The following is a 20,650-nucleotide window of genomic DNA, read 5'->3' as shown; positions in this document are numbered from 1 at the left end:
AGGGTATAAGAAGAAAACGCGTGCAGATTATCATTAGCCATCATCCTTGAGACAAGGATAATATACAGCATCAATGAAAAGGGTATGACGGGAAGATGCGAGTAACCGATCTCAAAGCAAGTGGACAAGACCCACAGTATAAAAAAGATGAAATGAAGATAACAAGTCAAACGGGCATCTCTTTTCATAGATCAACATCACCAGATCACCGCAACGCCGAATCGCATATGCCGGCCATCGCCATCTCATTTTTGCCTCTAATAACCGGACCATCCCAGAGGAGTCCCGGACTGACCGGGCTGCGGGTGACCGGGCTGCATGGGGCCAGCCGGAGGCCATCCCGGCATAGCACCGCCAGCGCTCATTCCCATGGCCAAACCAGGCTGCTGGGGAGTTCCTGCCATGAACTGCTGACCTCCAGGACCCTGCGTCGAAGGATACATGCCTCTGGCGGCAGTCACCGCTGGATACGGAGCAGCCGTGACACCAGGGAAACCCATCGATGCCATGGGCTGTTGTTGAGGCGCCTGCTGAGGATGCATGGGAAAGTTCTGAGGCATCGGTGGCGCCGAAGGTCGGGGCTGATTCCGAGGAGACTGCGAATGCTGCTGCTGCTGCTGCGGCATGGAGTGTGCGAGCGGCGACGGTGACTGCTGCGTATGCATTTGCGACGGGAACTGGGGCATGCCGACGCCCTGAGGACCAGCGGCAGAGAGTGGAGATGGTTGCGGCTGGGGTGGTGGTTGTCCCCACATCTGTTGCGCTTGAGAGGGATATCCGTAAGGTCCAGGAGGCTGAGGCGTCCCGGCAGCCATGGCAGGATTAGACCTTTGGTGCATCAACTCGGGCCGAACGGGGGGAACGCCCCGAACAGGGGACTGTGCAACAGGTGGCTGCTGATGAGCCGCAGGTTGCTGGAAACCTGACTGGCCAGGCATGATCGGTGCCTGATGGGAAAGCATGGGCTGCTGCGACTGAGCTGCATTCATCATTCCCGTGGAAGCCATCTGTGGCGACTGCAAGGGCTGTGACACGGACGGTGTCGAATCCAGTTGACCAGGCTGTGACTGCGCCGCAGAAACAGGCACCTCCCGTTGCTTGGCGTAAAAGTCGTCCAAGCCCTTCTGGCGATAACTCCGTTGTGACGTTAGGATTTTGTTGAATTCGGCCGTGTGTGAAGCCTGGTTGAGGATTTCAGCGGCCGAGCTGGGTTGAATGCGATCCTGGAAAGGCTGGCCCGTCAATTCCTGACGCGGGCGAGGCATACTGTTATACTCCCGCAGCCGGGGATCATCGGTGGTGGTGGCCATGTGGATCATAGGGAGTGGCGGCGCAAGAGAAACCGAGGACGGCGGACCAAGAGGCAGGCTACCTGGCACAGATTCCAGCGCATTGCTGTAGATGACATCGCCATGAGTGAGGGTGGGTAGAAAGCTGGCTGCGCCCGCAGCTTCTGCTGCCGCCGCATCCCGGGCTTTCGCGCCGCCGGGTCGCTTCTCACCAGCCAGATCATCCTCCGTGAATCCTTGCTTCCGTGCTTTGCTCTCCCAGTAGTCGTCGCGGACGCGCCGCCCATTGACAATCACGCGGCTGCCGAACTGACGGAACATCGACTTGGCCGTCACGATAGCAATCTGGCGCGAACGATACGAGTAGGGTAGGATATCTTGCTGGATGAGATCATCCTTCTCGATCTGACTGGCGATGATCTTGTGCAGCGAACGGTTCTTGTTGAACAAAAGATACGAGTCGCGATAACCCAGCACCCTTGCGCATTCAGTCGCAAGCATGAAAAGCTTATTCCCACGCAGAGGAACGCGGAACGTGCGACACTTGTACTCTCGGCCTCCTTGAGGGTAGCCCATAGCATCCACCTTCTTTTCACCTGCCTCGTCGAATTCTTTGGGGATGTATTCGTCGCCTTCTTCGTTCAGCTGGTCGGTCGTATGATCCCGGACGGTAGGTAGGGCCTTGACGAGCGTAGACTTGGTAGGCGTAGTCTTGTCCGGCGGAGACGCTTGTGGCGGCGATACATTGACGGCAGCTTGCGCCGGCAGAGGCTGAGTCTGCAACCGGGGCGTCTGAAGGTGAACATTGGAGGGAGTCTGATCGCTGGGGGTTGTCGCAGACGGACGCGGAGTCTTGGGAGGACGGCCTCGTTTCCGACGGCCTTGTTCATCTATTGTTTTGACCGAAGTGGTCCACGCGTCAGTCATCTTGATCGCCAGGCGACGTTATACATGCACGTGGACAGAAGGGTAGGAAAAAGCAAAAGCGCGACATTCAGATAGCAACAACAACAACAACGCGCGAGGGGAACGCGAATGCCAAGAAACTCCCATGCTTCCGGAATTCCACGAAGCGAATCGTGAGAGGACTCCGACGCACACATACCGTCGTCATGGTCTCCATCCGCGCGTGCATTCCCGCGCTGGTCTGGGGTTCGACTTCGCTTCACACCACGAGGAGCTATACTCGTTGGGGTCGCAATGCCACCATATGTTGTTGGGGTTGGAAGCACTACGGCGACTAGTAGAAAGCCGTCAGTTTGGAGGCTGTCACGATGGACAAGCAAGAGTGATAAAGAAGTATTTTTGAGCCTCCATGAGCGGCGACAGACAAGTCCACCGTCAAAAGCGCGGCAGCGAATAGGAAAAATGATGTGGGAAAGGGAAAGTAGAAAATAATGACAGGAACGAAACAAGGGGGAGGGGGAAGTGTAGTGGAAAGAAAGTAAACACAAAGACAAGCGAGCGGGGACACAAGCAGGCAAACAGACGAAAAGCTGAAGGAAGGAGAAAGCATCAGTCACATACCATTATTCAGGGCAGCGGGATTGATCGTCCCCGACCCATCAACGAGCTCCCCTCCGATGCCATTCATCGGAGCGGGAACAGAGGACTGAGGAGTGCTGTACATGGCGGGCCAAGGAAGGACGGGAAAGAGGGTGGTGTGGTGTGGTGTGGTGGGTGGTGGTGGTGGAGGGCACCGTCGCAAGGTTGCGGGCGCGTTAGAGACACGCGAAGAAGATCAGGATGCCAAACCGGGATGGGGGTGGAAGATGGCGACCTGGTTGGCTACTGCGATGAAGGAGGGCGAAACTGCGACGATGCAAGTGATCCTCGGACAGATAAAAAGCGGACGGACCACGGCTCGCATGCAGTGGGAATTTGACTGGTAGGTGGCAGGAAGCGGATCAGCGGAAAGGTTTGAGCAAATCGGTGCTTTGCAGACTGGGGTGGTGATGGTTTGGGGGGAAGCGAAGTTCAGATCATGAAGGCGGTGAAGAAGGATAGTAAAATGAATGAACGACAAGCAGGCAGGCAAGGCAGGCAGGCAGCGCACGGTCGGAAAAAAGAACAAATCTAGATAGATCGAGAGCTGGGAAGTGATAGAAGTGATAGAAGGGAACAACAAACACCGTCACAAAATAGACCAAGGTACAACAAGACAATAAGCTGCAGAGCAAGCACAGTGTTGATGGGTGTTTGTATGGTGTATGAGAAGTGTGAATGTGGCTGTTGAGGAAAGGGAAAGCTAGTATGGCCAGGACCACCGCCACATGAGGCTGTGAACTCCTTCCTCTTCTCAGGTCCCCTCCACGATCGATCGGGTATCCCAAGGTTTCCCTGTCTGCAGAAAAGCAGCGTCACCCACTAAGAAGAACTAGCAGCGGGCGGTTACTATGCCGGAGACAGGGAGATGGGCAGTGGATGATTCACAGCGTGCCGCTGATGGAACCGATCAGTGGGGACCGTTGACGGGGGGAGTTAAGCTATGTGTGACCGGCCGCCTGTGAGTCTGTGGTGTGTGCGTGGGTAATGAGGTGTGTGTGTATGTGAGTGTAAGTGAGAGGGGGTGTGCGTGCGTGTGCCAGACCGGGTCGCAGTTGGCGATTGGGTTAGAACCACGACGGGCAGGACAGGGCAGAGCAGTGGGGTGGGGAAGAAAGTTGGAGACTCGACTGGGAAGGGGGAAATGGAGGGGGAGGGAGGGAGGGGGAGAGGCGCACCAGGAAAATTAGAAGCAGTGACAAGAGATGGAGAGAATGGATAGGATGGAATGATGATGATTGATGATTGATGATGATGAAAGGAAAAGTGAAAGAAGGATTTAGTTCGAGAAGGGGAGGGGGTGGAGAGTGTAGGAGTGGGTGTAGGAAAGGGAAAGGTGGGTGGAGGAGGGAGGATTTGGTGAAAGGAACGGAAGACTTGGATTCGAAGAGAAGAAACACAAGAACAAGAAAAGCGAAGGAAAGGGAGAGGGGGGGGGGGGGGGGGAACAGCGCCAGGCAATAATCCCGGAGTGGAAACACCGGTCGATAGGAAATCCAAAACTGGGGAGGGGAAATGAAGGCGGGAGGCGGCGCCACAACATCCCTGATTGGCTGCTGCTGCTCGGGTCACGATATGTTCCCTGTCCAAATCGGGGATCGTCGCCGCAACACCACCGAAACACAACAGATAGTTGCAGATTCGCGGTGGATGACGAAAAGACCACAATAAATCGCAGCAACAACAAATAAGAAACAGATCAACGGGGGGGGAAAAATAGTAGATAAAGAAGCGCAAAACCCCAGAGATCTAAACACTTACAGGATTCTTCAGGAAACCTTCGACACAGCAGCAACGACGATCAATACGCCGTCGTCCTCAGACCGACTCACTCACTGACCTCCCGAGTCCAGGCTCGATTTCGTTAGCTGATCCCAGATACTACTACTTCTGCTGCTGCTTTGCGATGCGGCCGGCATGTGGATAGTGGATGGCCGGGTAGCGCGGACGCACGTCCGGAGGACCAAGCAACTAAGTCGGAAGATAGTCCAGGCGACACTGGACTGGACCCCTGCACGTCTGGCGCCCCGATCCTCCGATTTGGTGGCAGCTCGGCAGCTGCAGTGTTGCTGAAATTTAAAAATAAGAAAAGGCAACAAAAACAAGAAAGTCCAAGAAAGAGAGCCTTCAGACTCGCGGAAAATACTCTCGACGAAGACGAATCGGAGTGGACTGAGAAGCGGCCCGCGTACGCAACTGCAGCAAAAGAGAAGGCAGGGTGCTGCTACTGCTGCTACTGCTGCTGATAACGGGGTCTGTGTACACAGTAAAACAGATCGCGATCGATTGCGCGGTTAAGCCTGGGATGATGGAATCCCGACCGGGGAATGTCCTATCACAGCTTCAGGTAATATGTTCCTCCGATGAGACAATGTTTGTCTGTGGAAACAATCACCGGCAAAAGTGAAACGGCAGGGGAATGTTACGGAGCGCCCTGCGTAGAGTGAGGAATTCCTGATATTAGTCCGGCTCAGGCAGCCTAAAATCCCACCCAAAAAAGCAATATATCTCAACCACAAAAATCTCAATCAATCAACAATCAACAAATGATTGTCTCGCTGGCTGCAGCTGAGAACCAGGGCGAGGCAATCCTTGGATCGAGAGCCGGAGACAGCCGCCGCTGGGGCCGAGAGCAAAAAGCGATAGTAAAGTAAATACGGAAAAAGGTGGTCAGCCTCGGTGATAGGGTTCCGCAACCCGAACTGAACCTCTCCGTAATCTGTATGTCCGCCTGGTTCGATCTAAATTCTTCTGGACTGGACTGGACCGGACCGGCGTGTGCACACTGCACAGCAGCAGACCACACACGAGGCGCGATAGCAAGGGCAGCGCTGAATCGAAATTAACTATCAAGCTGTTTTCCGGGGATCGCGGGAAGTGGTTGGCCCTGGATTGATTGGCCGGACTTTAAAGAGACTGGAATAAAAGCACATGCAAATTACCCGAATAGGCTGGTCTTCCTAGTGGGTTGTCGGGAGTAGATGCGCAGCGGATACGCGGTGCCAAACCTGGCAACGAGAGCGGCAGACGGAGAGACAGACAGACAGACAGAACTGAAGAAGGCTGCGCGGCGTGGACGAATCATCCAGCACACCGGGCCAACTGCTATCGTCAGGGCTGCCAATCGTCAGCGACAGCGCCGGAGGGTGAAGGATTTCAGTCCTGCTCTTTGGTCAGTTCCAGGCCAACTAGTACTAGCTTTCTCGACTGCTGCACGTTTTATTCCGAGGTTAGACGGGAGTTCAAGCCTTTGTCTGGCTGTCTGCAAGAAGACCAAACCCGTCGACTACCACGCAACTCCTTTGGACTTACTAGAAAGACAACTGGATCGCCCGGAAGATCCTCTCCCCGGTCGAAGAAGGCAGAACCCTGCGGGGGACACCTATCTAATCCTTTGAGTGGCTTGGTGGATGAGGATGATGGAGGGGGCCGAAATTCGGAGGGAATGACTCGTCAGATGGAGGGGGAGGGGTGCGAGCGTGCTTGAGCGCGCGAGGTGAAGAAACGGGCAGGAGAGGGGCAGAAGAAAAGAGAGAAGAGCAGCAAAAGGAATCTGTTGTGTATATGTATATACCTACTTGGGGTTGGTACTTACTAGGCTTTCTGGATGAGGGATGAGGAAGATCCACCGGGTCAGACAGTCATTCACTCAGTCTCTCTCTCTCTCCCAGATCTGCCCTGAATTACATACAGACAACGTTGGAGCCGGAGTGCCGATGGACGGATGAATTTCCTGCAGCATACACTGTGGTATCTATCTAGTATCTAGACCTTCTCCCCAAGCTGATGAGATCTCTTCCTAAGACTATACCGGCAGCTCTACGATACTGACTCGAAGGGAGAGAAACAGGCAGAGTTTCCTGATTGGGGCAGGGTCTCTGATGGCATCTGGCGCCATTCCCGTTAAGGACCAATCACCAGACAGGCGCTTCTCCTCGCTTTTGATTGCCTCGAGCCAAAGTCTGTCCGGTCCCGTCAGGTATTGTCACTGCCTGGTATCTGGCCCGGTGACGAATCATCTCATGCTCATGGCTGTTGAGGTACCTTCGAATGACTCCCCCAGATGAATGGGAACTTGGTCATATTCCTGTGGCGATCAAACCGTGGAATATCTCATTCCTACAGAAAACGATGATAGTGTTTTTCCCTCCCAGATACCAGTGAGTGTTGATGCATACTCCCGTCTGCACGAAGTAAGCGCAAAGCCTCCCCGGATGAAACACCCAACGAGGCAGCCATTGAACTCCCAACCGCAAAACAGAAAACAGCCTCAGAGGTAGGGGAGTCCCTGTCTGCAATCACTGTTATATTTAGGATTTGTGCAACCGGACGAAAGCTTTTTCACTAGAAAGCTCCAGGTTGAGTTCGTCTGTCTGGGAAACGACTGGCCAGAGAGCTCAAGCACATCCAGCGCTAGTAAGCAAGCAGTGGAGATAGTAGTAGCCCTGTTGCTGTTTGTGTCCAGGAACTCCTGCGTGATCATCAGCAGAACGAGGCAAGAAACTGGTATACTTTCTGTTTATCTTTTTTGACTCATTCGGTAGGGTTACGCCAGTCATGCAGAATGCAATCGGAACAATCCCAGGCCGGAGTCCAGTCATCTCCGACCACAACGGTTACATTTGATAATGCCCATTTAACGAGGGTTTGTAGCCGACCATGGATCGACTCCAGGAATTCAGTTCTTCCCGTGCTGAGACTGCTGAGACTGAACGGTCATTGCTCAGGAACTGTCATCATTCCTGTGGCTTCGAGTGTTTGATCCTTGGGACTTCAGCGCCAAAGGGGGCACGAGGCACGGAGAGTGGTGGAGGGGGAAAGCAGAGGGCAGATGACCCAGTCGGACTGGAAGGTCACGAGCGCGGGCGCTAGGGTCGATCAGGGACCGTGCGTCATGCCGACCGTAACTTTACCGTTCAGTCACTTTGGTATCTTCTCTTGCCTTCCGGGGCCAACCTTCATCCATACTTACTCTAGGGCCAGATGCATCATAATTCATAGAATGGCAACATACTCACTTACTATCAGTAGAGATAGACTGATTCAATGCATGCAACATACAAAAGCACATATTAACAAAGTTTGAGACTAACCCAAGCATCTCCATCTCCATCCCCACTCCTACCGAGGCCCTCTCTCACTCGCTCACAAATCAATTCCTTCAAAGTGGCAAAAAGTACATACTCTTTCCCCTGTAAACAGCACGTAGATAATCTAGAAAGAACACTGACTGACTCGACTCAGAGCAACCCAACCACCACAAACCCCAGATCTCCTACCCATGACCAACACATCGGGAACCATGCATAGCCGTCCAGTCCAAACCTCAATCCTCATGAACGACCATCTTATAAGTATTATCTGCAGCCAGCATCTGTTATCATCAAGCTGCTGCTGCTATAACCCGCCCCGCTATCTGCCATAGAAAGTCGGCCGACACACACGGGTCGGCTCAATTCAAGCTTTCCCGTTTGCATGCAGCGTCACCTTCATCGCTTCGCACTAACAAGGACCGGAGACATGTAGGGGAATCAACGTACACTAGCAGTTGAGTAGTAACGTTTGAATCAAATCAAGAACGGGCAGATTAGGCTGCATCACGCCAAGCCCAGCCAAGTCCCTCCAGACAAGGAATCGGCCTGCTGCATGTCATCAGCAGGACACTTTGCCATAGCTCCCACTTGCAGATGCTAGGCTGAGTAAAAGATAGTGGTAACTAAACCTAATGGTATATTCTGTGTGTATTAGCTGCGACAGTAGATAGCGATACTAGCGGGACCATAGTTATCTAGCCTAATAACCTACTCAAATGTATGGTTATCACTAACGAAGAGGCATGGCAGTGTATACCAATCAACAAACCGGCTGACATTAATCCGGTTACACACATGCTCATCCTATCCTAACACAGAATATACAATCTATCTATTACTAGTACCACACAGTGCATATCATTACACAATGTCCTCCACAATGCAGCACAGCATAGCACAGCATAGCCCCCGTTCTTTATACCTCACCTACTAGTAGTAGTAGCCAAGATAACCAAGTCTTAGAAAGAAGATCGTAGATAGCGTCCTGTATATTTAACTTATTAGCAGATTCAAAAAGGTTACCCCCTAGAGCTTTCATTTAGCTCATATTACTATATTCTAGCAGTTTCAATATCCCACACCAATTCACCCAGTATGGTATACATAGCCGGGGAAAACATAGAAAGGAAAAACCAGTCCTCGTTATAAAGGGTAATAGCTTTGAATGCTAGTAGATTCTACTGAATACTAATTGAAGTGATGTATTGCTACTCATCCTATCTGACACCGAAGATGAATTCTAAGAGTAGGAAGCCCCAGTTATATCTATGATAAATAAGATTATAGAGGATTAAATCCGAAGGCAAACTATATTCTAGAATATCTCAAAGAAGGAGTGAACTGGATCTATACTCAACATTAGACAAAAACCAGAGAAATAACAGAATATAGTTCTTATTCACATTCATCCCCATCACGACTCTGTAGTTGACGTGATAAAAGATTTCTGCGAGCTTTGGGGGGATTCTTCTTTCATATAGAGTCTATCTATCTATAAGCGCAGTGACGCTACAAACTGAAATGTGACTTTTATGTGGTAATTTGTATGATAAAATAACTATTACCTGTATATTGGTCGTTAAGCTCGACATAACTAGTAACTAGGTAGTAGCCACCTAACAATACTATTGTAGTCTTAACTGGAGCACAATACAACCATTGATCACTCATTCAAACAGACATCAAATCCGTATATTTAGTCGTGATAACGTCTCAGCCAAGATGATTTCGATTTCACCTCGCTGTGAGAGGAAGGGGAGGAAGATTCAACGGTAATGCGGATGCTCCCGGTTAGAGAGGTGGATCTCTCATAGCGGTCGAGGTGATTTTCAATGTTACCCTTATGATGTTGGGTCATCGAGTCAGGTGGAGGTGGAGATGGGGATGAAGAGGGATAGAAGTGGGTGGTAGGTTCTTGTCGGATTTGTGGTGATGAGGAAGGAGATGTCGGTGATGGGGACATTTTATACGTCGATTGGGCTATAGTCAATATAAGTGGTTTCTGTAGGTGCCACCGTGTATGGCATATTGTATGATACTAATGAGAGTATATGATAATGAGTGTAAAGGGATGCTTGAGATATGTATAATGATGGAGCACTCTGTGGCAAGTAGTAGGCAATGTTCAACTTACGTTGACTGAGATTGAGGTCAGGTTTAAGAAGTATTTTGATAGGGAGAACCAAGGGTAGGAAGGGACTGTTTGCCACTCTACTAGTCATAATTGTTCAAAGCAACATGATTAGCTAGTGTGCGAACTTGTGATATGTAGTAGATATGTATCAAGCGTCTATTTGATTATTTTGCTATTTACTTATATAGTTATTGATCTATCGAGGTAGTATGTATTGTCCTGTGCATAGTGGTATCCTATAATATTGGTAGCTAGGTCATGACTGAAGGAACTGCCCCCAAGTCAGTGGTTCTAGGTTGAAAGTCCTCAATAAGACTGACACTCTCAACTACGTTTGCTGAACATGTTATCTAGGAAGGCATATCGTGTGGTGCTAATTGATGAGACGTTCTCAAGTGCCAGAAAGCTGCTATAGCTCGAGCTATACGAAGTGATTCAGGCAATGGCGGGGTTATAGAGGCAATTGTCTAGTTAACTGTGAAGGGCCTGATTTCTTTGCTCTTTACCAATGCACAGTAAGTACAAGGCCATCAGAAATATCATGCTGATTGACCTTCTACTGAGGTTAGTCTATAGTCGGTCGTTGTAGCAAAGTAAGTACCGTTGTATTTTAGAATTTATGATGTGGAATTAATGAGGTGAATATCAATGACCATGGTCGTACAAATGATTTCCAGTAACTTATATAGTGTGCAATTAGGGGGGCTAAGATAAATAGGTTTAAGTGAAATCAACACGTACTGGTGGCTATAACTCTCCACGCTGTGGCAGAAACTCATCATATGCATATATGCGCAGGATGCAGTTGCCTACAAGTTAGTCCACAATGTGTGGTTGTCGTGTGATAGCTGCTTCAGTACACCTACACCGGGCTATTGACATAACTTTGTTTTTTTCCCCCTCTGCTGGGCAATTTTCAGGAACTCGGGACAGTTGTCACATCTTGATGATAGGGCACGAAGGAATGCAGGGATGAAATGCCATCTTTGTCCGCGGGAGTGTCCGATGACCCTGAGGTATGTGCATTCTCAACCTACTCGGCATACCAGACTCTATGAAACTGAAACAGCTATCGAAAGAAAGTGACCTGTAAGGACAGCAATCCATCGCAAGTCACGGTAAGTTCTCGGGTGTGGCTGAGCGAGAGAATCTGACTGATCGGCCAAGCTCGTAGATCAATCATGCCATATGGCATGATGTCAGGATGGATGACAGTATTGCACTGCAATTTACCCGGCGTCCAAAGCGAAGGTAGCTCGTATCTCCGTACCTCTGACCTAAACGGTCACATACAGACAGGCCGCCTGTCCTATCTGTACGTAGAACTAGGAAATGCATCTAATCATGTTAGCCAGGCTGTTGAAGGCGAGGACGCCACGTAATGTTGCTGTTGTTCGCAGACCGCGCACACCGACAAGGGTGAATTTCTCCGCGCATGCTGACATGTACGCCTTTTGAACCAAGACTGACGTTCCAATAAGAACACTTCTTATCGTGTCATTCGAAGGGTAGTCTTATCAGCGTCGGGAAAAGACCATCTGGTGCTTAATTGAACCAATTTGCTGAGGGTACCACCTTATGGCACCTTGACGACATGAGCGTAGATTGACTGATATTATGCCCTGCACTAAGCATGGACTCGCGATGCCTGCCCTGTTAGCTACATTTTCCACCAATGCTCACCAACTCAACTAGGCAAGATTTAGGTGCTGGATGTTGCATATCAGACAAGCAGTATTGGGTCTGAAATCATGACAGCATAGCACAAGCATTGCTGATATGCCTGAACATCGCATCAACCAGCACTTTAGCTCTGCATTCATCGACTGGTCTGCAGCAATTGAAGTCATGAGTCAATATGGAACCACTGAACGGTACGTCAGGTTGTATCCCACGTCAGGATATCCACACCAACAATGTATACGAAATAATCCGTTGTGCTTTGTTAGCAGAACATGGTATTCGGCTAGCAATCATCATCGCAAAGATCTTTAACTGGGCAATGAAACTCGCAGATAAGCCCACCATGACTTCAGCACATGTCGTGGTTCGACACAAAGATTATGACGAAGACCACCGGTTTCAGAGAGGCGAATCGACAGAGCACCACCGATTAATGACACAATCATCTCACGATCGACGCTATTGTGATGCAGGACCAATAGAATCACCACGAAGTACCCCGTAGCAGCCCCGTTATCAGGAGAGCTTAACTGAACGACATCCGTCATCACCCACGAGAATTTCCCGGGGTCGAGTGGCGGGAACAAACGGGACGTAACCATCCGGCCGTCACTCGATAGAATGGCATTGATGGGAGTTGCATTGGCCAACCCTCGGCTATCATGATACCCTGACTTGTCTCTTGCGAAGAGGGTTCCCCCGGTTTCGGGACTATGAGTCACTGGCCTTGTGTAGTCGGGGAAGTCAGTCCCGAAGCTATTTACCCCAGATGGAGACGAGCTGGAGGATGTTCGTTGCGGTTCCGAATCTTCTCCGTATCTACCGAGGTCGGCGGCGGCTAATCAGTAGACCCTCCTGGATACCCGACTATTGATAGATCAACTCCCACTATGGAAGGGCAGCGCGCACAGTCGCAGGCTATCACGTCCGCTAAACGACCCACGGCGGGGCAAAAGTACGAGAGCAGCGAGCGAGGCAGTGGTAGAAGGGGAAATAGAGCAGAGATAAGCTCAAGCTGTACCAGAGGGTCATTGTGTCATGTCAAGTCAATGGAGAGGACCTCCACAATGAACAATGGATGAAGTCATGAAGGTGATTGTGCCAGGGCAACCAACTGGAGGCGCGAGTCTTGACATCATGGCCGGCGGTGGTCTGGCGGGTTCTCGGCCTTGGAAGGGAAACAGCTTAGTCAGGGCGCGTTTTGATAGTTCAGCCGCTACACCAGACCGAGCCAAGTTTGATTAGTTTGATTAGTCTGATTTTGTTAGTTTCGTTTCAAGGTGAACTTTTCCTGTTTCCCCGTCCCTCGGGTGACTAACGGAAATAATTTTGCCGTCTCCTCGGTTGCTCAGGAGAAAGAAGGGGAGAACAGTAGATCCGTCGGTGAGAGACGGGGAAGGGTGGGAGAGAGGGGGGGGGAACAACATTAGACTAGAAGGTCGCCAGATGAATCTGAAACCAACGCGTGTCCAGCTGATCACGCCTTAATAGATTGACGGTTTATTGCTTACGAAGGAATGGATTAATTACTCCGGGCTCCAATCCCCCATACTAAAGGAGGTGATCAAGTGCGTTTCCCGACTCCACGGTCCACAGCCCTCAAATCCACTTAATCCGGCCTAGTGTTTCCCCTGCAACCCTAACTGCCCAAGCCCACACTAATCCCCAAATTGGTCAAGTGTTACTGTGTATAGAATGCAGACTAGTCCTAGATAGTCCACGACCCCGCAAGTCATGGCCAATCAGAGTAACAGGCCCTGTCCATCCCTTACCGTTCCTACTGGTAGGGTGTTCGTCTCCAGATTTCTGGAGCTGCACATGGCTTGGTCGCGTTTGCAATAACCGTATTGCATCCATCCGACAGAAACTATGATATGAAGAGAGATCTTGGGGTTGATTGGGGTTCGTTCGGGGAGTAAAGAAGTGTGGTGGTAGAGAGTTGTAGAAAGACGAGGACTGAACTCTGTTTGCGACAAAGGGGAGTTACTGGCCGCGAATGGCAAGAAAACGGAGGGCATTTCCCAGGAATCGAGAGGGCAGCCAGACTGGGCGGGCGACCCCCGGCGTCGAACATTCCACGGATTGCCGTCAGACCCGGACCCACTGGAAAGGTCAGCTGCCCGACCAGTTTTGCCAGTGGAGTCGAGTCGAGGCCCTTTTCTTTTTTAAATTTCTGTCCTGCTCGCTGCTCTTTCTCCCTGGTAACGTCTGGGGAGGGGCTTACTGTACACTCTGGCTGACTGACTGACTGACTGACTGACTGACTGGACTGGCAGGACCGGAGTCTTTCCTCTCATTCCCTTTCGGTCACATACCAGAATCTTCTTTTACCTATCATACGCAGTTTTCCCCCTCCTCCCCAGAAAGGTTAAAAATATGATTGATGTAAATTGGAAACAAAGTTAAGCGATACATAATAAAAATGAAAAGTCATCCCATCATAGAATCATCACGAGATGGTAGACTACGAAAGAGAAAAAGAAAAAGAAAAAGAGAGGGACAGCGTGGGCGGCCACGGTGGACTGACTAACTGACCGATACAGGCAGTACACCCATACAGTATACACTATACAGTAGTAAACTAAATCGTGGTACGAGTCTAGACCCGGGGATCAACCGCTTGCAGAATCTGCCAGATCAGATGGTCACCAGGACGGCTTTCTCTTTTGGGTGTCCCGTCGGTCACGATCCAGCCAAACCCAACCTTTCCAACTCTTCACTCTCTTTCCCCCTTAAGCCTTTTTTCTCCCCTCCACTCGTTTCTTCTTATTCTCCTCTTCTCCTCTTTCTCTTCCCCTCCAGATTTCTTATTTCCCCAAACCTTCACCCCCTCCCTCCACCACTGGGCAGTCGCTCCCACTTCTTCTCCAGCTGACTGCCTATTATTATTCCTGCGCCGTATAACTATCACTACTCCCATCCATCCAGTCATCATATAAGCAATTGCTCCAATCCAATTGACTTGACTTATCACCACACTACACCCATTCATACCACATCAGTAGCAATTAGACTACTAGACTGTCATCACAATGGCAGTCACCGCCATCGATATCATGCCCAAAAAGCCTTCCTCATCTCCTCTCTCCTCCAACAACCCCTCCATGAATAAGCGCTTGCCCCCTCTGGCCGACAGGACCTCCCTCTCCTACAAACTCACCACCCTGTCCCGTCAGAAACTCGCCCGGGAGGCCACCGCTCCCGACCCGGACATTCGTCGCTGCCTTGGTCACTTCCGTCTGCACTGCATGTCCATGGAATGGACCCAGAAGGATATGTCGACGCGCATCAACTCGTTCGACCTGGAGGACGACGAATCCGAGAGTGAGGAGGAGGACCGCGACGATGAAGACAAGAAGGATCCCGAGGACCACAAGGATGAGGACCAGGACCGCCAGTCCTCTTCCAAGAACAACGAGTCGGCTGAGAAGACCTCGGAGCCTGAGAAGACCACCGTCCAGGTTACCTTCCATGTGTCTGCTCCTGCATCAGCCCCTCAAACATCTACCGACAAAGAAGAGAAGGAGGAAAGCCTCCTCGAGAAGGGTCGCAATTGTCTCGAGAAGACCGTCCAGAGGAAAAACTTCTGGCCTTCTCCTGGCCAGTGCCTGCCTGTGCGCATTGCCGGCTAGACGTCGCCAATGATGCGACACATTTCATTCTACCTATCGACATTCTCATCTCCTCGCCCCATCCCATCTCATTCTTACAACTCATTTCTTCACCACCTACCACCAACACCAACACCACCACACCGAAACACATAATTCTAATAATCCTCCCTCACGATGTCAACGAATTTACGAATTTCCTACCGACCTAATCTCATTCGCTCATACATACTTGGCGGAGTCAATAAGCGACTCACTGATTGGTTTTACTTTGCTAGCTTGGAGTTGGTGCGAAGGTTAATCAGTATTACTATCATCATCATAACATCATCATCGGAGTTCAACCATGTTAGAAGGAATACGGGAAGGGAAAGCAAAAAGGAAAGGAACCTTGGAACGGATAACCAACACATGTATTTAGTTCAAAAGCACAATAAATTCGAAATCTACCAACACATACTATTCTTAATATTCATACCTATAGTATACATATTTACCTCCCTAGCAGGTAAGAAGAAAAATACATAGCCACGTACATACCCCAATCACCCAATGCAACCAACTAATTACAATCTTCACTCTGCAGACCAAACCGACTAACAATAATTAATCCGAAGCAACCAACCTAGCAACCAACCCAGCCAATACTGCAAGTAAATACATAGTAGATAGCAGAGTATACTAACCCTGCAGGGGTGTATCCCTGCACCTGCATTTGCATCAGCAGTAGCAGTAGCAGTAGCAGCAGCAGCATTAATACCCTACCTTACTTCCCTGTTTGTCTACCTTACCGTCTCACCTAATTTAACCGATCTGACTATCTATAAACAAGTAATTAACCAGTCACGATCCCAGAAACTATCACACTCATGTGATTACTTACTATCTATCTATCTTACCATTAGGCATTCATCATCTATCATACAGTAATCCTTGATCTGATACCCAACCATAACATACACACAGGAAATAAAAAGAGAAGGGAAAGAGATGTGGCAACCCGCCACGCGGCCCAGCAAACATACACAGTACATACATACATACATACATACATACATACCTAGCATGGCGTGATCTGCTGTACTCTGCTCTACCCTGCAATGCACAACCACGACTCACGATATCATCACCCATGACCAGAATAGGAAGGTAACGCGATACCCCAACCTGGAACTATCCCCATCATCATCATCATCATAATCATCATGGAGGCGAAAAAACAGTATTGCCATCATAATCATACAACCACTGTTTCTGACCTTTTTTCTCCTTGATGACGATTAATGAGTCATAGGTCCAACTGTGTAATAACTAATTGAGTTGTGTGAGTGTGGGTGTTGGGGTTGGGGTTGTTGCCACCAAACGCGAGCGGATAATGTATGGGTCGGTCTGCTTAGGGTAGCGATTGGCGTGCGGCGACATCATTAGCCTCACCATCAACATCATCCATCATCGGTTTTTGATCGTGGAAAGTACTGATTACTCTTTGGGGTAATAGATCAATGGTTCCATGTACTTCAGTCTAATCCCTGGAGAGGTATTGCATAATGGATGATTTAATTGCGGGTTCCCATAATACTAACTAGTATACTAATTAATTATGAACGTAAATCAATGTGCATGCACATGTTCTAACTATTATCATTCAATTCCAACACAGGGTATTTATGTTCTAAGTACTACACAGTCATCGAATATGCAAGCGCCCGCTAACCCATACTTAACAATCAAGAAGAAGATAAAAATTGTATAACGCCACTATGCAAAGTCATCATCATCATCCCACCCCAATTGTGCATAGATCGACTTTTCCGGCGTCACAGGCACAGTCGGAGCAGAAGTTGTCGGCATGGCTAATCGGGCGGCACTTGCACCCTTCACAGGCGTAGCAAAGACATTGGCCTTAGCCGGGGTGGTAGTAATTGTGGTCGTGGCCTTCACAGGTGTCCCTGCCACTGCCGCCGGCTCAATGGCTGTAGGAGCAGAAGGAATCGAAAAAGCAGGGGCCATGGCCGGTTTCGGAGGCGTTTCCATGATCGTGGACGGCTTGCTTGAGCCGATGGACTTGACTCGGGGCATATAGGCGTCCACGTGTCGGGCTGCGATCGGCGTGGTTGGACCCTTTCCAGTGGCCCGAAAGGCAGGAGGAACAGGGGCAGGGACTGAAGTTGGGGCCGGGGCTGGCTTGCTGGGGACGCGGAAAAGGGGTCCTGAGATTTTTCTCTTCGGCGATGCGCTGATATCAGCTGATGATAGAGGCTGGGTTGGTCGACGCGTGGGCGTTTCCTGGATCGCCCCGTCGTCGGCAGATCGGAAGAGCCCTGAATTTGAGGGTCGGATATTAGAGCCGGGAACAATTTGCGGCTCGCTTGTGAATGGGGAGGAAGATGAAGATCCCTGGGGTATGAGAACTGGTTGGGAGAGACTCTTTGGAAGAGGAGGCATGTTTGCCATGGCGTCTTTCTTGCGACTGCCTTTGGGCGTGGCAGCCACCTGCACGCCTTGGCCGTTAGGGTTGCGCACTGGGTTCTTGGGCTTGCGTGAGCTGCCGCCGCCGGTCGACAGTCGTTTGCTGGCATCTTCGGCGATATCTTTGGCTACAAGCTCGCGGTTTGGTTTGCGCAAAGCATGAATGGCCGCGTCGAGCTCTTTCTTCTGGTCCACGAGCATCTGCATCTTCTTGAGTTTAGTCTCATGCTGGCGCGCAACGGCGTTGAGATCCACTTCGCGATTCTCCACACGCTTGGCTTTCTGGATCCCGCCACGCACGTTGGCACTGACAGTGGGGAGTAAAGGATCCAGAGACTCTCGTCGGCTTTCAGTCGGAGCCGGGGTTGTATTGGACCGACTGAGTGATGGAGGTTGTCGGGTTTGGGACGGTGCCTGGTCTGTCAACACTCGCTGGAATGCGCGGCGACGGGACTTCTGAGCGTGCTGTCGCTCAACAGGCGTTCCTGGTTCTCGGGGCGTCTTCTTCGTCTGAGGCTGCTTCGTGAAAGGCGAGATTGCAGTTGAGACGCCAAGTTTGCGAGTAATCAGCTTGCACTTGTCCGGCAGACGAGATGCGTAGAACGGGACAATGATCTCCGTGCAGAAATCGCGGACAGCATCACTTTCAACCTTCTTCCCAGATAGATGGTTGGTCTTGGCCGAGTCCGGGACCACTGTCTCCTCGAAGCTAACGGCATGCCAGATGCACAGTCGGTCGAGGTGTAGCTCAAGCATGACATTCAGGTCCTGGGGTTTTTTGCTTTTGGCGGTTTTCGTAAGCTTGTCTGCGCCCTCGCCATTACTCTCACGCTTCTTCTCATCCGCAATAATCGCCTCCAAAGCCATAGTCTCAAGAATCAAGAGAATCTGCAGTTGCGTTTCGCGCAACCGCAAGTCCGCAATATGCTTCTTCGATTCTGCATCCCTGGACATCTCGGACGGAAGCCCTTGATCATTAAGTGCACGATCGCGCCACCACTTGCGAATCAAGTCACTCTCCTCCGGATACAGCCCATTCTTGCCAAGTTTCTTCTTGGTGCTCCTGCGCTTCCGCTTCGGCGGCGCAGCCTCATCATCGGAAACACTCAGCAGCAGATCTTGAACCGTAGTCGGCAAAGTCTCACGATACTTGTGATCCATTCTCTTTGCAGTAAGAATAGCCTCTCTGTAGAACTCGACCAATTGGGCTGGTTTTCCAGACTCATTGTCTGATGACTGAAATGCCGCGCGACAACGCGCCAGAGGGCCTTTGGCAAAGTAAGCCACGGAAGTCTGTCATCAACTATTAGCATTGCCTCACCGTCCCAGAACGCAAGCGCAGTCACTCACCTTCGACACATACAACGCCTGTAGATACTGTTCCCGCAGCCCATCCAGCAGCTCCTGCGGCGACTGCGTTACCTCCACATCCTGCTCTTCAGCAGCAGCAGTAGCAGCAGCAGCATCACCACTCTGCTCCCCAACACCCAGCAACACCGGCCCCTCCGAGCCCTCATCACTGCGCAACATCTCATCCTGTGTCTCCCTGGCATCACTCTCAAACACATGTGCAAAAACAACCTCCACATCCACAGCACCCCGTCCTCTTTTCCCAAGCACAACCGGCTCCGGATCCTCAATCTTCGCAACCTCCCACCACTCCCCGACCTCTTTCCTGCGTCTTCGCCGATCCGTACCAGACGAGAACGAAAATGGAAAAGCTGAACCAGCACTCGCCTTCGCCGCAACAACCACCTCCCCCTCGCCAACACCCCGTAGTCTCATCAACGTATATATCCCCTTCTTGACGCGCTCAACCACCCATACCCCTGCCTCTCCGACAACCCGTACCGCAAGGACAGTATCCTTGGCATTTTCGTTCTCAAGGACAGGAATATCTCCGACGAATATATTACACCACCCCGGACGATTTTGACTTTGGCTCTTGTGTTCGCGTGGCTCGAAATCTATCCACGAATAGGGAATAGCATTGCGGGAGAGGGTAGTGATAGGTGTGAGGTGGTGGTAGGGGTCTTGGTCTTCGGCGAGGGATGCGGAATGGGACTATCATTAGTGCCGAGTTAGCAACTTCATCGACGTAAACCGTAGAAGGGGAGGTGGTATACATACACGAATACTTATCGTCTGCGGCGACTCAGAAACCGCAAACACGTCATTATGGACATTGACAGTCTCGGAATGCGAGACCTTGCGCTTCTTGAGTGGATGGTTTTCGATAGATGTATTTGATAGCGAGGAACTTGTGGTATGGCTCGGGACGAGATTCAGAGGAATTGGAGCGAGGATGTTGCTGCTGGGAGGAGATGTTGCTGCGGTGGTGGTGGTAGTTGCCATGGATGGTGGATGTGTGTAAGTGGACGCGTATATTGGCTAGTCTGGGTATGTATTATGAGTGCAGCATCTCGTGAATCGACAAGTCGGTATGGAGAATGTGCTGCGTGATGGTCTTGTATGTTTAATGGGCCTTGTTAATGGGGTAACCTAGAACAAAAGTAGTGTTTGTGGTGGTAAGTCGAGACCTTCTCTCCCTGGGGCGGTGGGTGACGCGAGTCACGTCGGCGGAGAACTGGGCGGCACGCGACGCGGCGGAGGGGTTGCCGAGTATAGCAGATTTTGTTAAGTGCCCGCCCACGGGGATTCGCAGACCAGCAGATCTATGAGACTTGAAATCTTGGAAGATTTAAATTGTATAGACAAGTTGAACGGAATATTATCTATTGGTCAGGGTCGTCGGAGGCACGTATACGGAGTATTCCCGATCATGCGACCGCGATAAGACTTGTATGCTTCTAACCCTAAGTCGGA

The 20,650-nt window shown here is 50.6% G+C and overlaps 6 protein-coding genes across 6 annotated transcripts; 2 read left to right on the top strand and 4 right to left on the bottom strand.

The window, feature by feature from the left end:
- Positions 1-69: 69 nt before the first annotated feature.
- Positions 70-3,124, bottom strand: BO83DRAFT_178564 (putative nuclear localization protein). Its single transcript, XM_025526455.1, has 3 exons — positions 2,817-3,124; positions 2,395-2,529; positions 70-2,179 (listed from the first exon to the last, which is right to left on the bottom strand). Exons 1-3 carry the CDS (start codon positions 2,917-2,919, stop codon positions 258-260), a joined length of 2,160 nt encoding a protein of 719 aa, XP_025391916.1. The 5' UTR covers positions 2,920-3,124; the 3' UTR covers positions 70-257.
- Positions 3,125-4,275: 1,151 nt separating this feature from the next.
- Positions 4,276-4,719, top strand: BO83DRAFT_375687 (uncharacterized protein). Its single transcript, XM_025530523.1, has one exon. The coding sequence runs from the start codon at positions 4,350-4,352 to the stop codon at positions 4,503-4,505; it is 156 nt and encodes a 51-aa protein (XP_025391915.1). The 5' UTR covers positions 4,276-4,349; the 3' UTR covers positions 4,506-4,719.
- A 4,749-nt stretch (positions 4,720-9,468) lies between these two features.
- Positions 9,469-10,189, bottom strand: BO83DRAFT_375685 (uncharacterized protein). The gene has a single exon (XM_025530522.1). It carries the CDS (start codon positions 9,888-9,890, stop codon positions 9,624-9,626), a length of 267 nt encoding a protein of 88 aa, XP_025391914.1. The 5' UTR covers positions 9,891-10,189; the 3' UTR covers positions 9,469-9,623.
- A 1,863-nt stretch (positions 10,190-12,052) lies between these two features.
- BO83DRAFT_385867 (uncharacterized protein) lies at positions 12,053-12,776 on the bottom strand (the record flags this gene model as incomplete). Its single annotated transcript, XM_025532644.1, has 2 exons — positions 12,053-12,500; positions 12,688-12,776. The coding sequence occupies 2 exons, from the start codon at positions 12,774-12,776 to the stop codon at positions 12,053-12,055; spliced, it is 537 nt and encodes a 178-aa protein (XP_025391913.1).
- Positions 12,777-14,395: 1,619 nt separating this feature from the next.
- Positions 14,396-15,697, top strand: BO83DRAFT_375684 (uncharacterized protein). The gene has a single exon (XM_025530521.1). The coding sequence runs from the start codon at positions 14,777-14,779 to the stop codon at positions 15,374-15,376; it is 600 nt and encodes a 199-aa protein (XP_025391912.1). The 5' UTR covers positions 14,396-14,776; the 3' UTR covers positions 15,377-15,697.
- A 1,316-nt stretch (positions 15,698-17,013) lies between these two features.
- Positions 17,014-20,320, bottom strand: BO83DRAFT_405949 (uncharacterized protein). The gene is made up of 3 exons (XM_025533854.1): positions 19,955-20,320; positions 19,175-19,888; positions 17,014-19,117 (listed from the first exon to the last, which is right to left on the bottom strand). Exons 1-3 carry the CDS (start codon positions 20,177-20,179, stop codon positions 17,114-17,116), a joined length of 2,943 nt encoding a protein of 980 aa, XP_025391911.1. The 5' UTR covers positions 20,180-20,320; the 3' UTR covers positions 17,014-17,113.
- Between the last annotated feature and the right edge of the window lie 330 nt (positions 20,321-20,650).

The sequence above is a fragment of the Aspergillus eucalypticola genome (genome assembly GCF_003184535.1).
Source record: "Aspergillus eucalypticola CBS 122712 chromosome Unknown BO83scaffold_4, whole genome shotgun sequence".
NCBI lineage: Eukaryota > Fungi > Ascomycota > Eurotiomycetes > Eurotiales > Aspergillaceae > Aspergillus > Aspergillus eucalypticola.
The sequence above is the reverse complement of the archived record's forward strand: the minus strand, read 5'-3'. Positions and strand labels throughout refer to the sequence as shown.